The following is a 16,173-nucleotide window of genomic DNA, read 5'->3' on the forward strand; positions in this document are numbered from 1 at the left end:
AAAGTCTAGAAATAAATGGTGACTTCACGCGTTCTCGCCAATTTTATTCTTTTGCTAAAGATTTCCTAAGTTAAAAGCCTTTCGGTTACCAGCGCGTGCAGATGACTAAATTGGTTGTCACCGGGCCGCACCTTTCAATGTTTCCCACCGCTAAACAAATCAATTGCGGGATATTTTTATTTTCGTTTCAACTACCCAGATTGTCTCACATTGGTTGTCGTCTCTATCTTACCGGATCAAACCTGGGACGAGGACATTTGTATCAGAAGTGTAAACAATACCGATCTAAATCTTCTTTGAAGGTTACATGCACACCCGTAAGATTGTCATAACTCGAATTCGCAAAATGCAAGCTACGGCATGGTGGGTGGGTCTGTCGACCTGCGCGTTAGCGCCCTTCGTGGAACAGTCAAGTAACTCTTCGAGATTGGAAGTAAATAAGAAAACGGAATAAAGAAAAAGGGAACGCCAGTAACTTTGAAGCACTTCAGAATCAAAAAGAAAAAAAGTAAGGTAAAAAGCATAAACCCAAGGATCGGATTTAACGTTCACAAAGCTAGTTATCCACTTTCAAATTTCGCAAAAAAAAGCCTGGCCTCAGGGACTCCGCTTGACCATAATCCTTTCGAATCCCCAGGGGACTTTTGTAGCACTCCATTCTCTTTCCCCTTGCTCGCTCCTTCTATTCGAGAGCGGATATTCCTTCCTGAGGGGTGCTCACACGCTGTGGGTGTTGTCACGCCGTCTAACTCCCTCGAACTCCCCTCATTTCTTAGAGTGTGCTCTATGGAACGCACAGTTATGAAACGAAAATCTAGATGGCACTTCGAACGACGGCAGGCGGATTGAAGTGAGTGAGGGGGGTACTCCCTTCCGCTGGAGTTCCACAGCTGAAGTAATCTCGTAACGTTGGCCGCACTCATATATCGTCACTCTGGGGGACTGTGACGCCCAAACGACGTCAAGTTTTGCGAAGGAAAGATTGCATGAAATCGCTCGCTTTTCTCCTCAAAATTACACCGCAACAAAGGAGTTTCTTGGTCAGTCGCGTTTTGTGGAAGTGTACTTGGGTTCCACTAGAGGCGGTAAGCTCGCATAAAAAGAAAACATTCCAAGCTAATATTCATGGTCCCTTTAAAAGCGGAGTCACACTGCTCGTACGTCATACAAAAGTCAGTCTGCCAACACGAGTGTGCACAATATCCGTTAGGCTAGGTGACGCAAGCTGCCGCCCATTGCAAAGGGTATAGCCATTACCATTCATCCACCCATTCATCGTGACTCGAATGCCGCGTGCCAAGTTTCCTCCTTGAACAGAGTGTCATGCGTCATTCGAAGCGCGGACCTCGCGGGACTCGCGTTCGAATCTGTATGCATGATACCGTCGCTCCAGGGGCAGGGGGTGCGAGCGCGTCCGTGGGGTGTCCACACGAGGGAGAAATCCCGGGGATTTCTCCCCGGCACGCGCATTTCATGACGAAATGGTCGCGTCTTAATTCACACGGGGGAGAAATCCCGGGGATTTCTCGGGTATTCACACGAGGGAGAAATCCCGGGGATTTCTCCCCGGCACGCTAGCATCACGAGATAAAAACGCGAGGCTTTTGCACATCGCAAAGCCTGACGTTTTCGTCGTGGGATGCGCGTGCCGGGGAGAAATCCCCGGGATTTCTCCCTCGTGTGAATTAAGACGCGACCATTTAATGCTGGCTGCACCATCCACGCCATTCGAGTGTACAAGCGCCGATCTAAAGTTCGATTATGAGTGAGCCACGTTCGAATAAAAGCGTCTATCAGCCTTTCTTGATGCGCGATAAGAAAACGTAACACAAAATTAAAACTAAAATAAAGAAATGAAAGAAGGAAATTAGGAACTTCGTGGCCTCAGCGTCCTATTAAACATTAATTTCAGCTTTATTATTGGTATTGCTTTCTTTCATAACCTGCGTGAGAACGTATGCTCTACTTTATGTGATTGCGAACACGAAGCTAGAGGTAAAAGCATGTTCCGATGAACGATGCTCGCATTGCACGAGCGCGATTGTTTGGCAGGGATACTAAAATCTCGCTGCTCTCTCTAGTAGCCTGCGCTACGCTGGCACTTATAGCGAAACAAAGTATATATATAAAAAAAGAAGAAAACTGTAGCAGAAAAGCGCGTAATGACGCATATTCGAAACACGACCAACAAATTTTTGTGCACCCGTGGAGAGCTGCTCAAAACTTGAAAGCTACGGTCGCATGCTGTCTTTTGTATCACGTATGCTTTGACCTGTGCTTGGATGGCTTTCGAATGTTTATTTTTGTTTCTTTGTATTTTCCTCGCTATCCCGTTCCGCACCAGAGCAGGCGCGCTCCCTCACGTGTGACAGATCGAAACGCTCACATTTGTACTGCCCAAAACAAATCCTAACAAGTTCCTTTTCGCAGCGCATGATTAAAAACGTCGGAGGTCTATCGCTTTAAAACGTTACAGTCAGACTAACGTGAGAATAGCGCATTACTTTCAAGCTTCTAGCGACAACGCGTTTCTCTTAAAACGCAGAAACGAGTAACATACTTCGTCATCAGACTGTCTTTTTGTCGGACTCAGGAGCCGTGGAACAGCGGCTTCAGGGATGGCAGATCCAAGAAAACTCAGACATGCCTCAAGGTAAAACTAGAAGACTGCCCTCTACCCTTCGTATGTTTTGTACGCATCTCAAAGTGCTCGCGGAGGCACTTTTTGGGTGAGAAAATATTTTCCTCTCTTTTGCCGATCCCAACAATGAGCAGATATCGTCCTGCAGATCGGAATATGAACCGCTGTGAATATACACTTATTTCGTTAAGCTTAACGTCACGGAATGTTCTATCACGAAAAAAAAAAAATATACAAATAAAAACGTTCCGCGACACGCGAACCTCGTTGGATGAGCAATAACATTTATTGCGTAGTAACAGTAACTTGGCCCCATTTGTTCAAAAAGGTGAACGAGAACGATGGAAAAGGAAATGTGCAGGTGATGATTTTGATCATCCACGCGTACGTTCATGCCACAAAGGTTCAGGTGTTTCCGGCCTCCTCGTGAGCACTGCGCACCGCTTGCGTTCCAAAGTGACTATACAAGGCAGAAAACAATCCCGAAAATCCAAAATATATAAAACGTGATGATTGTGACGCCAGAACAACTCGCTGACACGCTTGAGATACTTATGAAACTTGTAGTTACATTAGAGGGAATAAATCGCTTGCTGAAAATCCTTTCCCTGCAAGGTGCTCAGGGTGATTAAAGAAAATACCGACAAATGAGAGAGCGGCACGGTGACGTCGCATAAGAATTAGGAAGATAACGACTTTTTAAAAGAAAATACGAGGACGTGATTTTTCTTACTACTGCCCTCTCACTAGGCATTTTGTTTTTAGAATTAGGTCGACTGTGCTCTCAGTAAAATTTGTAATAATTTATTTATCGGTTTTCAAGAAATAAAGCAAGAAAGAAAAAATACAGACATTAAAGACAATGGTTGTGTTTCATCTTGAGGTAACGAAATCTATACGGTTGTGAAGAAGATTTTGTCACCCGTTATGAACACAATAAACCCGGGAAGGTAGTTGTGTCCCATCAATTTTCTAGATATGTACTGCACTTTGTTTCAACTTAAGTGCAGGCACAGCCGAGGCTACGAGATAGCGGGATCAATCAAGCAGCCTCAAAATCGCAAGTCATTAAGCTTTTTTTGATTGGTCCCGTCAGCTCTCAGCGTCAGCTGCTTCTGGACTTAACCTGAAACGACGTTAAGGAATCACAGCGTGTTTAATCTAAAATCTACCGCAGTATTTTAGCAGAAAACAGATAATTGCGGACCTGTTATCTGGAGCGTCACCGAATTCAAAATGAAGTTCTTAAGGGTACCAGTCCCATTAAATTAAATATCCAGAAATATAATGCGCGTTTATATTTTGTAGTCGACACTTGGCGTGTTCCTTTTTCTGACGCAGATGAACCTTCTGGGAAAAACCTACTTTCATAATTCACACGGTAAGCACAACTGTAAATGAACATCCTATAGTACTCAGCTGACAACTGATGACAGTATCATATATTTTAGAACCGATTATCCACGCAAACAAACAAAGATTGGTAAAAAAAACAAAAAAAAAAAAAAACAGCGTCAACACGATGAACGACAAAGCACTCTCCTAAAGGATTTTTGTGAATGACAGTAACCGGATGTCGGCGCGAAGATTCTGACCTTTGGCGCATCCGTTCGCGTCACTGCATTTCCTGTCTTTTGTGAGCGGCGCATGGCATGCGATCGTCCGTTTCCTGGAAGGCATGTGGATTGCTAAAGAGCGATGACCCCGATGATGGAGACAATTTCGATTGGCTCTCGTCACTTTGCTCATTTAAAATAAAGGTAACGATTTTGTTCGGTCCCCGAAAACCTTTCTCATATTGCTGTGCCTGTGCCTGTGCGCTCATATTGAAGGCACAGAAGAGAGAAAGTTCGACAGACCAGGCGCAATATACCGACAATTCAGGTGAGTCAGAATGATACCAGTCGCTTATCTTATTGCGACTAAAAGATCAGTTTTGATGGCGTCTCAGATTGTCATTGTGTTACGTGTTGTTAGAAAAACTTATGGAAACTGTCCCACATTGTGTGCATTCACGAAAAAAAAAAGTTTTACCACTGATTCTTTAAGGCACTATGTATATAGGTACACACACTCCGTATGACAATAACTCCCACTGTAGAGAACGCTGCGATCTGACGGAGCCAATCAAGTGGAGCCAAAAGTACATCGTCATAATGCTCGTCGTCTTTGCGCGTTTGAAATCGCAGGCTAAACCAATCGAGCGCAGAAAATGCGTGCCACCCTTTTTTTTTTTTTGGTTCGTGATTGTTTTATTTTGCAATAGCAAATGCACCAAGTTGAGGACTGAGTGCGTGATAATGCACTTTTTGGCGTCGCTTGATGGACTCTGTCTGATCGTAGCGGTGGCTGAGGTCGGATCTAACGTAAAACGGAATAAAGGTTTTCGCAATTCGCGACGGCTAGTCCTTGGAGAGCCGATATTTTCTGAGGGGAATTCCGAAGAGTATAGACCAACACGCGGCCCTGACGTCACGCAGCTGCGGTGGCCCTGTCGACGGCACTGCGCATGCGCAGACACTTCACGTGAATTCGGTTTCTGCTCTCGCGCAGTGCCCACACCTGGTGTGCGCAAACACGGGCTTGTTTCTAAACAGCGTGTCGGTCTATTGTTTTCTGCATTTCTTAAGGTCGAAGCCCCGAGTTTGGCGGCTGATATGTTTAGATTGATCACACATAAAATTGGGATGTTATCCAACTAAGGAACCTTCCGTCGTCTGTTAGCGAGGCTTCCTTGCATGCCAGCTGCATATTATCCAAATAAGTACGCTTAATAAACCTTTCTACTAACTGATTATTGATGTATTAATTGAACCTCTACTAACTGTTACTTAAGGCAAAATAGACAATTCTGCTCATTCTTTGCAGGATGGTCTGATTTTAGGAAGTTTAAAAAGCTCGCACCGTTGTCTCCTTTTATGGGAAAAAGTACTGTAAATACGTTTTGTATCACTCTTTATAGGAACGAAGTCTGATTCAAATGACGACCCAGCTGCACAGAGATATTGATGGCCTGTACATCAGCAGATTTATCCACGAAGACAATATTCGGTCCGCCTTGGCCTACGTCCCACGGCGCGATGATCTATTCATCGCGACCTATCCAAAGTGCGGCACGACCTGGGTTCAGTACATCGTTTACAACATCATTAGCGAAGGCACACCACCCGAGGACCTCAACGAGTTTATGCTGCGGATGCCTTTCCTAGAGTTTCTCGGAGCAGAAGGCGTCGAGAAGATGATACGGCCAGGAGCCATCAAGACACATCTACCTTTTTCAAAGTGTCCCTTTTCAAAAGAAGCCAAGTACATCTGTATTGCCAGAAACCCGTTCGCCTGCTGCGTGTCCTACTACTACCACACAAAGACCGCCCCCGTACCCCAGGTTCAAGACCTCACGTTCGAACAGTATTTTGAGATGTTCATAAATGGTAGAGTTGGGTACGGCGATTACATTGACCACTTGCTGGCGTGGTACAAACATCGGAATGATTCAAATGTGCTCTTCTTCACGTTCGAACAACTTAAGAAAGACAAAAGAGGACACATTCTTGAGATAGCCGATTTCATGGGTGAGCAGTACGGGAAAGTCTTGAGAGAAGACGAGGTCTTACTCAATAAGATACTGGATGCCACGAGCCTTGAAAGCATGAAAAAGGTGTTCAAAAATGATCTGAAGACTATAATGTCGTCCCTGGCTTCCCTTCCTCCTGAAAGGAGGCCCAAGTCCCTGGATGTATACAAGAGCATGTCCGTGGATTCAAGAAATTTCAAGTCGACGGGAGAGTTTATACGGAAAGGGGAGGTTGGTGGATACATGGATCACTTCTCGCCTGAACAAATATCCCGGATGAAAGATCATATTGCTTCTAGGACGGAAGGAAGTGATGTTATGACGCTGTGGAAAGAGGACGGGCTTCCATGATGACGCAAGTGGAAAATACATTGTGGCTGAACGTTTTATTGCGAACGTTTCGGTGATATTAAGACAACTTTGTTGTAGATCACTTGGCGAGCCTGTGATGCGAGAATAAAATACTAATTCCTTTACTGAGTATTGGTATTAGCTCATTCATTCATTCATTCATTCTGAAGACATTCGTAATTGACCTTTACGAGTCATTCTTGTCACTAAGGGCATTTGGGAAGGCTATCCTTGGCCCTAAAGCATCATTCCCATCCCCTACGCTGTTATGGAGGTCGCAGGTGTAGGACGTTGTCCGTGCGGTTTCCGGTCGTGTATTTGTCCAGGGAAACAGATAAAAGACGTCATGGCTCATAGTTACTTCAATTGGCCACAGTGAGTTTGTTGTAAAAAACACGCAATGTGTTTCTGGTATCTCACGCGGTATAGCGTTTGCCTACGTTTGACTACTTTACGTGGACGGACGTCAAGATCCAACACCGGGATATCCGTGCAATCTACAAATAGTGTCAACCAGTTAATTCTGTAGCTTGATTATATAAGAAAAAAGAGTCTAGAGGTGACTCGAGCTTCAATCTCGACATTGCGTCGTACAAAAATATTAAAACATAAAAGTACAAATGTGCCTAAAGTCAAGGTATGACATCAAGTCACGAAGACAACGAAGCGCTGCTTCGTTTGGGTAGCCTGGGAATTCAGTCCTGTGTCAACCTAAACTTTTGAATAATCAGGCATGCGCCTTTCCCACCCTGACGCCATAACTAATAAATCAAACGGAGGAAAACTGTACCTGCAGGTGTATTTTTACGACGGAGTTTCTCCGCGAGGAGAGGATTAAACGTCATCGAGTTTGGAGCTCACGTGCTCCCCGTCACGGAAGCTCGCGAACCACCGCGCTAACAGGGAGCCGAAGAGAATCTGTAACCGGGCTACAGAATATCCGTCGTCCCGTCGGAGCGACCGCGCCTCCTGCTTTGTCCTCCTGCATTTGGATAAGCTTAGAGTTAACAACCTTGAGGTCTGGGGCGCCTTTTAGGGGCAAAGCTCCTTAGGGTCTAGCCTTGTCCGTCCGGCGTCCGTGCTCACATCGATTGCCATCCCATCTGTCTTCTTAAAAAAAAAAATGTTTGCGCAGTCGACAGGATTCGAACCTGTGCGGGGAGACCCCAATGAATTTCTAGTCCATCGCCTTAACCACTCGCCCAAGACTGCGGGACGAGTAGGGGGCTCAGAGATGTGGTAGTAACTCAAGAGCTGGGGATGTCATGGATGAAACGTTGCATGTAGCCGCTCAACGTATATACAGGAGAGAGCGCTGCAGTCAAATGCGTATATAATCGTGTTAAACTTTGCACCATCAGAACCATCAAAATCAGCACCATCAGCACTACCTATGAACAAAATCAGTATCACCAGCACCACCAGAGCTTCGCCCCAATCAACATCATTCACCACGTGGAGGTGCTGTCACTTTTTCTTTGCCTTTTTCCACTGCATTTTGTTCTATGAGCTCCCGAAGGTCGCAAACTGGTTCGTGTAAAGAAGAAAAGAAACTCCGGCGACTCCGACTCCCCTGTGCAAATGCTCAAGTGTATTGTTTGCACCGCCTCCTTCCTCTCGTGTCTTTTTCTTTTCTGTCAGCTCAATGACGTACTCGGTTTTCTTCGGTGATCAATGTCTCTCGTAAGAATACAACATAAGCAGTGCCGCGAGGGCTTTACAATACTGCCGTCTGAAAACAGTTAAAATAGTTTAAATGTTAGGCCCGTAACTTTACCGCTCGTGCGAGGACAGAATCCGTCCTTCCAGCCTGTCTGACGCGACTTCGGAACACGCGAAGCGATACTTTTCCGCCATACGATATGAAAGTTAAAGTCCAGGGCCCCATCATCTGTTTGGACATGCCCCCATGTAAACATCACGACTTTCCTCCTCGCCTCCTCTGCTTTTCTGTGACCTCGGTGCTCGTCATACTTGACGTCACACGCCACCTGCCAATGGCCTACCTGTTACCTGTCCATCTGTTCTGCAGCGCCCTTGTATCCTTCCCTTTCCCGTTTTCGAGGCTTGAGCAGCAGCGGTGGCCTTGACGGGTTATTTGACAGCCAACAAAGCGTATGAGCGGTTGTCCAGACCCACGTGATGAGCATGCTCTAGGCCTCGGCAAAAGGACACAAGCGGACGTTAAACAAAAAACTTAATCGCCAAAAAGAAAAAAAAAAATTGGACGGATAGGCTTGCGCTTGCCAAACTTTATGCAGCGGAGAAGTGTCCGGTACAGACAGCCCTTTGGGCGTGCTCAGAAAACGAAATCACCCTTTCGATTCATTGGTGCTCATAAAAAGCTCGCATGGGCGGCTCATAAGTGAGGCGTACTTAATGCTTTGCACATTCTGGAACTTGCGAAATCAGACAACCCTGCAAAAACCATGTCCGTGATTCGAGAAATTTCAAGTCGACAGGAGAGTTTTTTACGGAAAGGGGAGGTTGGTGCATACATGGATCACTTCTCGCCCTAACGAATATCGGGAATGAAAGAGCGTATTGCTTCTAGGACGGAAGGAAGTGATGTTATGGCGCTGTGGAAAGAGAACGGTCTGCCATGATGCCGCAAGTGGAAAATAAGAACAATATAATAACCGTTTATTTACAGGACAGGTAATAATAATGCATCTTTTAAATTGTGGCTTAACATTTTATTGCGATACTTTTGCTGATAATAGTGAAACTTCGTTGTCAGTCATTGGCAGTTCGACTGCCAGCTCAAACTGTTTGAATGACAGCTTGCAAATTATGACACCAGTGTCGCCGGCTAAAGCTATCAGTTTTGCCTGGTCAGCTATTAGTTTGAACTATACAACTAACAGTTCAACCAATTCAGCTGCCAGCTTGTCTAGTTCATTTCTCAAGTTCAGCCAATTTCGACAGTTTGATTTACAACTTGCCCGGCACAATTCCGCTACAACCAGTTCATTTCGGGTTTGGCCAGATCATATCCAAACTGTTTTCAAATTGTTTTTTTTTTTTTTCAATAAGGCAGCCCGGGGTGCAATAAAGCACTCATTCTTACACTAAGTCTTGGTGTTAACTCATTCTTTCTTTCATATGACGTATTTAGTTTGCCTCTGCGAGTCATTCTTGTCATTAAGGGCAACTGTGGAGGCTATCCTTGGCCTTGATGCATCATTCCCATCCCCTAAGTTGTTACGGGGTATGTAGGCGGAGGACGTTGTTCGTGCGGTTGCCGGTCGTGTATTTTACCAGGGAAACAATCAAAAGTGGATGTTATGGCTTATAGTTACTTTACTTGGCCACCGTGAGTTTGCTATGAGAAAAATGCGATACGTTTCTGGTTGCTGGTAGGGTGTAGGGTTTCCCTACGCGGTTCAACCTCGAAGTCACGTAGTACAAAAAGAGGAAAACGCAACAGTGTGCATGTGCCTAAAGTCAAGGCATGACAACAAGTCACGATGACATCAAAGCGTTGCTTCGTTTGGGTAGCCCGGAAAATTAGTCTTTTGTGCAACGTAAGCTTTTGAATAATCTGACATGCGCCTCTGTCACTCTGGTGTACTAACAAATAAATCAAACGGAGCAGAACTGTATCAATTCCCTATAGCGGGGACATCACAATAAAGCCGTCTGAAAACGGTTAAAGTAAATACTTTAAATTTTTGTGCACGTTTCGCCCTTCCAGCCTGTCTGACGCGCAGCCGAGTCCTGGGAGTACGCGTTCACGCACTAGGCGTGCTTGTAAAGCAAGCCTCTCTTTTTCTGCTAATCGGCGCTATTAAACAGCTGGTACGAGCGGCTCACAAGCGAGATGCACTTCATGCTTTGCACAGGTTATAACTTGGTCAAGGCTAATTACCATCGCTAATACAATCTAGCGAAAACTGCGCGACACTGTGAACGCGAACACGACACTGAAGCTTTTTCTTGTTTGACGCAAGTGTTGAATGGACGAGCCTCAAATTGTATCGCGTAAGTTAGAGCTTCAAATGAGCACCTTTCACTACACTAGAAATTTTCAAGGCAGCCTTTTGATAAAGAAACAAAATTGCGATATTTAACTTCTTAACAGTGCAGCGCGATGTACATTTTAATCTCTCTTTCAGTTGCCTACTCGCGCTTTAAAAGTGGTAATCAATGCAGTCTACGTTTGCATATAACACTACGTCACAATACGTCACGAAGGATTAGCGCTCGCCCCACTCCCCCTCCGCGCCCCCGTTCTTTAAAAGCGAAGCGGTTAACCAACTCACATATATCATTACACAGAGTCAACCTTATCGGCCAGCTTGAAAAATGGCTGACCAGAAGCAAATCCAAAAATTAATTTTACTAGGGATTCAAAAAAGAACCTGGTCGTTCAAAAAGGAAATGAAACACGCTGAAAACAGAGGAACTCGGGGAACAAATTGTATGGCTCATACTTCCAAGATACCGCTGTTTCTAAACCGAAAAAAAATTGAGACTGGATTCTTTTATTCTGATTTTGCAAAAATAAATTTGCTTGATTTTGTGGAAACAGGAACGCGTATTTTTGAGGTTTCGGTGTCGTAAACAAGGTAACAAGTGCAGACGGGTGCTGAATACTCTGGTATGATATGCCGCAGAGCCATGCACCTGTGAAACATTTTTATTTTTTTTATTGTTCCTCACTCACACAAGCATCTGAAAAGTTTGCCGTATTTGGAATTAGTCGAGGACCAAGCGCTCAGCAACTGCAATCGCTATAGACGACCTATTTCAAGAGATAGCCCATAGCTCTATAACGTTTTATTACGCTCCTACTGTTAACGGGGATCGCACGTAAGGCTGGTAGACAATGACCCCGACTTAACCTAATATATCGTAGGAAAAAAAAAAAACTACAATATTTACTGCGAGAACAAAGATTGGACACATTTCAAAGCTTTCTCGACCGAGTCCTGGTTCTCAAGTAAGTATTATGCGTTTGTTAAACTTCAGATTTGTTTTAACTGTTCGAAGCCTCTCCTTGTGAGCTTTCGAGTTTTGAAGTCATTTTTTGTTTTATTTAATAGGACTAGTTTGCGATTGATATTGCATAAGTAAACTCGTTTTTTTTTTTAAAATAATTGATAGTACCTTGTGTGGAAAGTGTAACAAAATATTGGTGACGACTCTAAGATTTGCCAACGGATGTAACGAGATTATAGACTTTCAGTTTTTCAGGGGTGTGCTATTATGAAAGCAATCAACAGACCTTCCCTTGTTTGCAAAGATTCATGACTACTACCGGAACATAATAATTCTAATCGTTTTTATTGTATTGCCTAGGCTGCCTTAACAAATGAACAATCATCCGGTGGATGTCTTTTACCTTGTGCTATTAAATGAATCAGTGAACCTCGTAATTTATATTTTAACTAAAAATTCTATATTAACTCGCAGCTTAAAGGAAGACTGAAGCGGTACTGAATTTGGAAAGAAAATAGAACATTTAAATCGTCTTTATTTGGCCTCCAGGATTACGAACATCAAAATTATATTTTAGAATGACTCGCCAAGTTGCCCCAATACCGCCTTCAAAATAGCGCTGAAGCCCGTGTGAAAAAGGAATCATGACGTGTCGTACCTAATTCACAACATTTCGATGCTTTCCCCAAGTCTACCTGAGCAGCCAAAAGCGGCGCACGTGTTCCCTCACACGCGGCACGCGCGCGACAGCTCTGAAACCTATGGGTGTGACTTTACGACAGAAACAGTGGTTTGTTTTTCTTGTTTTTTCTCGCGTCTCATAATGCGTTCGGGTCAGATGCTTGCGACATTCCAATTCACAGGACGAAAATACGCTAAAATTCACCTCTAACCCGTTTTCTTTGAAGAACCCCTTCTGCTTCCTCTTAAGAAACGCCGGGAATGCGTTATTCATTATATTCAGTCTTGTTCCTTTGTAATCGTTCTTTGACGTTCTCCTCGGCCAATGTCGCATTCTCATGTGCAACAGGGTGATAATAATAAGCACAAGGCTTGCCATGCCTTGGCTTTTTTAAATCTGAAAGCTACTATACACCTTTCCAAAAAAAAAAATGCTTCTACGGTCTCACCCTGTTGCTTATGATGACGCAGTAGGTGTGACTCTAGCGACCCTATCTGCTAGACAATTTTTGCCACTCTCTTGGTCTCTCGAAACCTGCTAAGCGCGATTCTCCACCTAGGCTTTGCGGTTTTGCGTTCTAAGTATTCCGGGCTTGTCTTGAAAGTTTGCACTTTATTTTTCTTGCGCATGCTGCCTATCTTTTTTTACTTATCTTGCACTGCGAGAAATAGGGCTTATAAGTGCCTGCCGTTTCTGCGTTTCTGCCAGACGGTTACGGGATCCAAAGGAAAGAAAGTCGAACGGCCCTCGACGCAATTTTGTGAGCAATGAGAGCTGTTCTCCCCACTCCAAAAAATTATCCACATAGGGTCCTTCTTAGTCATCGCCAAAAATAGCTGTCCGGGTTGGGGTGGGGAACCAATCAGTCGCGTTCGTTCCTTTTTCTTGGTGCTGGTGTTGTGACAAAAATGAATCTATCCCCAAGCGACAGGGCTGAGGCGGCACCAAGACGACAGAGGCTATAAAAAAAGGAAGCTCTCTCCTCAGCGACAGGCTATCTGCAGTACACTAATCCTCTCTTTATGCAGCTTCTGCCTTCCACCGCCGAAAAGCTGCCGTCAGCGACACGGGCCAGCTGACGTCCATTTCGGTCAGCCAGAAGAACAAGCCAACAGGCCCAAGGAAGCTACAGCGGCAGCAGTGGCGACAACGGAATCCGAGACAACAGCGGCTAAGACGACACCAAGTCGACAGGGGTTATAAAAGAAGCACTGCAGGCGTCGACGGGAGGACTCAGCGACCAGGGCTGTCGGCAGTACTCTAATCATCTGACTTTGGAGGTAGGCGCAGTACCATCTTTTATTATTCTTAATCAAGAAAATCCCGATCGCTGACTGCGGCCTCTGAGCGTTCAGTGCCATGCCCAAAGCGATTTGTGTCTACATTGTAAGATGGAAATTGATGATGAGAACATTAGGGAGCTTTATAATAGAGCAGGCTAAAGTTTTCCGTACGCATTAAAAAGCGTCCTCGCCACTGAGCTTGCGCCGAACGCTAACCACGTTTTGCTCTCTGCGTGCGCTATTTTACAGTATGCTATTCTTTGGAAATTGCGTGCGTGCGCAAAGAGGTTTTGCGCTCCTCCAAGGAGGATTTGTGATGAGAAGTTGGCTAAAACCTAGACAAGCACAGTTCAAAAATGGCGGCTCCCAGGACCATAGCTGCGGCTGCCTTGGCGTCGACGTGAGCGCGATGTCGGCGGCATCCTCGCGACTGCAATTTTAAATACGGGACAACGTTACACTCGGTTTGGAAAACGCAATAAGGTGGGCAACGATCAGCGGCAACTTTGCTTGCGACAGGGGAATATTTCTCGGCGAAGGTATACGGTGCGCGAAGTTCAGTACGCAAGACCTCTCTTGAGGCGATGTAGGCGGGCACGACCGATCGACCGCTCGTGTCGCATTCTCGTGTTTAAACTAATCTAGAATGTTAATCTGTACCAAAACTTGTTTTCTTCCCATGTTACAGCATTCGATGTTTTGAAATAAAAATTGTGACTGTATTTTGGTGGCGTTGCAACCGCGAGATGCTGGGGCTCTTGCCTCGCGGCAGAGAAACGTTATTCTAAAACACTCTTGCGTAGTTTGCGCTAACACAAGCGCTGAATTTAGCAATAGCGTGCGCTAAAATTGCGTACGTTATTCAAAGACTCTCTATTGTCTTCAAGTGTAACGAACGCCCGTTTAGTTAAACGCTGGCACTTGTGCGGGTGTGACAGAAATCGCTTTCCGAGCTAAAAAACCGGGGTTCAAAGAAACCTGGAAATGTCGGACTTGCCAGGGTGCAAAATCAATAACTAGGAGCTCACAGGACAATAAGCAGTCGCTCGAACAGCCGTGAGACGTGTAATAACAGCAAAGTTAAATAATGTGGATGTGGGCAGTACTTGCACCACCAAACCAGCAAGTTGGCGAGCTGTTAGAAATTAAAAAAACCGTGATGCACTTTTAAAAATCGGTACAGTCAATGTCGGATAGTTACGATGAAGTACTGAAAAAAAAAAAAGAAAAACGTGACAGCGATATCAAAAAATGAAAAAATAGAGTAAATGAAATCAAGCAAGATCGAAAGAGTGATGAATCTCCCCAGATCAAAGAAGAACTAAATAGATTGGAGAAGTCTGGATGAATAAATGATCTCGAAGTACATGGACTCACTGAATCACTAAATAAAACTCTCCTGGAAAAACTGAACAAGATCTCTGATCAAGGGGGAGTGCCAAGGTCGACCCAAAGTAACGTAGAGTCTGGTCATCGCAACCCAACTAAAGCAAAAAAAAGATACCCACGCTAATCATGCGTTTTGTTAACCGGAATGAGCGAATTGCGTGGCCTCAGAACAAGCAGAAGTTAAGGAGCGGAGCAAGTCTAGATAATCTGTATCTAAAAGAGAACATGATTTCGTCAAACAGGAAGCTTTTTTACGATGTCAGGATGAAGGCCAGGTACCCTGGCTACACGTTTGTGTGACACAAAGAAGGATGCTCATACGTCAGGCAACCAGACAACGAAGCAACTATTCGAATGAAGCATGTAGATGACCTTGAAAAAAATTAAATATGAGCAACCTAAACTTGAAAGACCTGTTTTTCTGCTCAATTTTTCAAAATTTTTGAACTATGAAAATAAATCAGATGATCTTGAAACCTTTCTTGACTCGCTATGTCTACGTCTTGATGTAATAACGTTTACGCAAGCATGGCTTAAGCAAAATGATCCTGCACCATATTTTGAAGACTACAAATGTGCAAGGACGCAAAAACGGCGAGGTGGCGTTGCATTTACGTTAAGAGCATGTATCCTGTATTACGTTGTTAAATAATTTTTTTTGTTATTAATTCGTATGTTGAAAGTTTGGTTTTGTATGCGGAAAAAGCAGCAATTGTTGTTATATATAGACCACCAACAGGAGATCAAGGCGAATTTTAACATTTCTTAAAAAACTGATTTTTTTTGCTACAATCTATTATTATTGGGTCAGGTGCATATTCACATGTACTTGAATAATACTGCCGCCACAGACCTGTCTGATTTTATAACAACCATGTACAAATGCGATAGCTCTACAAACCAGGATTCTTTTAGGAGGTGCCTCTTTACTTTACCTGTGTATAAAAAATATACACGACGCCGCCTTCACTTATGTTTTTTTTTCAACTGATATCAGTCACTGCTTTTCTATATTATTTTAACTTACTTGTTTAAACAAAAAGTAAGCAAAGAGAATTAAGTTTATTACCGTAAAATAAATGAGCAAACTCTATCCCACTTCCCTTATTTAATCGACAGCCCCGATGTGGCATTTAATCATTTCTCAAAGATCTTTAAAATATGATGTGATAATGCATACCCCCTCGTACAATCTAAAAATAAAAAAGGCTGAATGTTACAAGGCCATGAATAAAGGAATGCCTCTGTAAAATAATAATTGAAACGACAACGTGTACCAGGACTTCGTGAAAAGACGAGACCAGCCACT

General features: G+C 44.1%; 1 protein-coding gene across 1 annotated transcript; it reads left to right on the top strand.

The window, feature by feature from the left end:
• Positions 1–4,404: 4,404 nt before the first annotated feature.
• On the top strand, positions 4,405–6,696 carry LOC115329937 (sulfotransferase 1C2-like). The gene is made up of 2 exons (XM_029991615.4): positions 4,405–4,525; positions 5,604–6,696. Exon 2 carries the CDS (start codon positions 5,622–5,624, stop codon positions 6,564–6,566), a length of 945 nt encoding a protein of 314 aa, XP_029847475.2. The 5' UTR covers positions 4,405–4,525; positions 5,604–5,621; the 3' UTR covers positions 6,567–6,696.
• The last annotated feature ends 9,477 nt before the right edge of the window (positions 6,697–16,173 follow it).

Source organism: Ixodes scapularis, unplaced genomic scaffold (assembly GCF_016920785.2).
Source record: "Ixodes scapularis isolate PalLabHiFi unplaced genomic scaffold, ASM1692078v2 PGA_scaffold4__175_contigs__length_147842914, whole genome shotgun sequence".
Classification (NCBI taxonomy): domain Eukaryota; kingdom Metazoa; phylum Arthropoda; class Arachnida; order Ixodida; family Ixodidae; genus Ixodes; species Ixodes scapularis.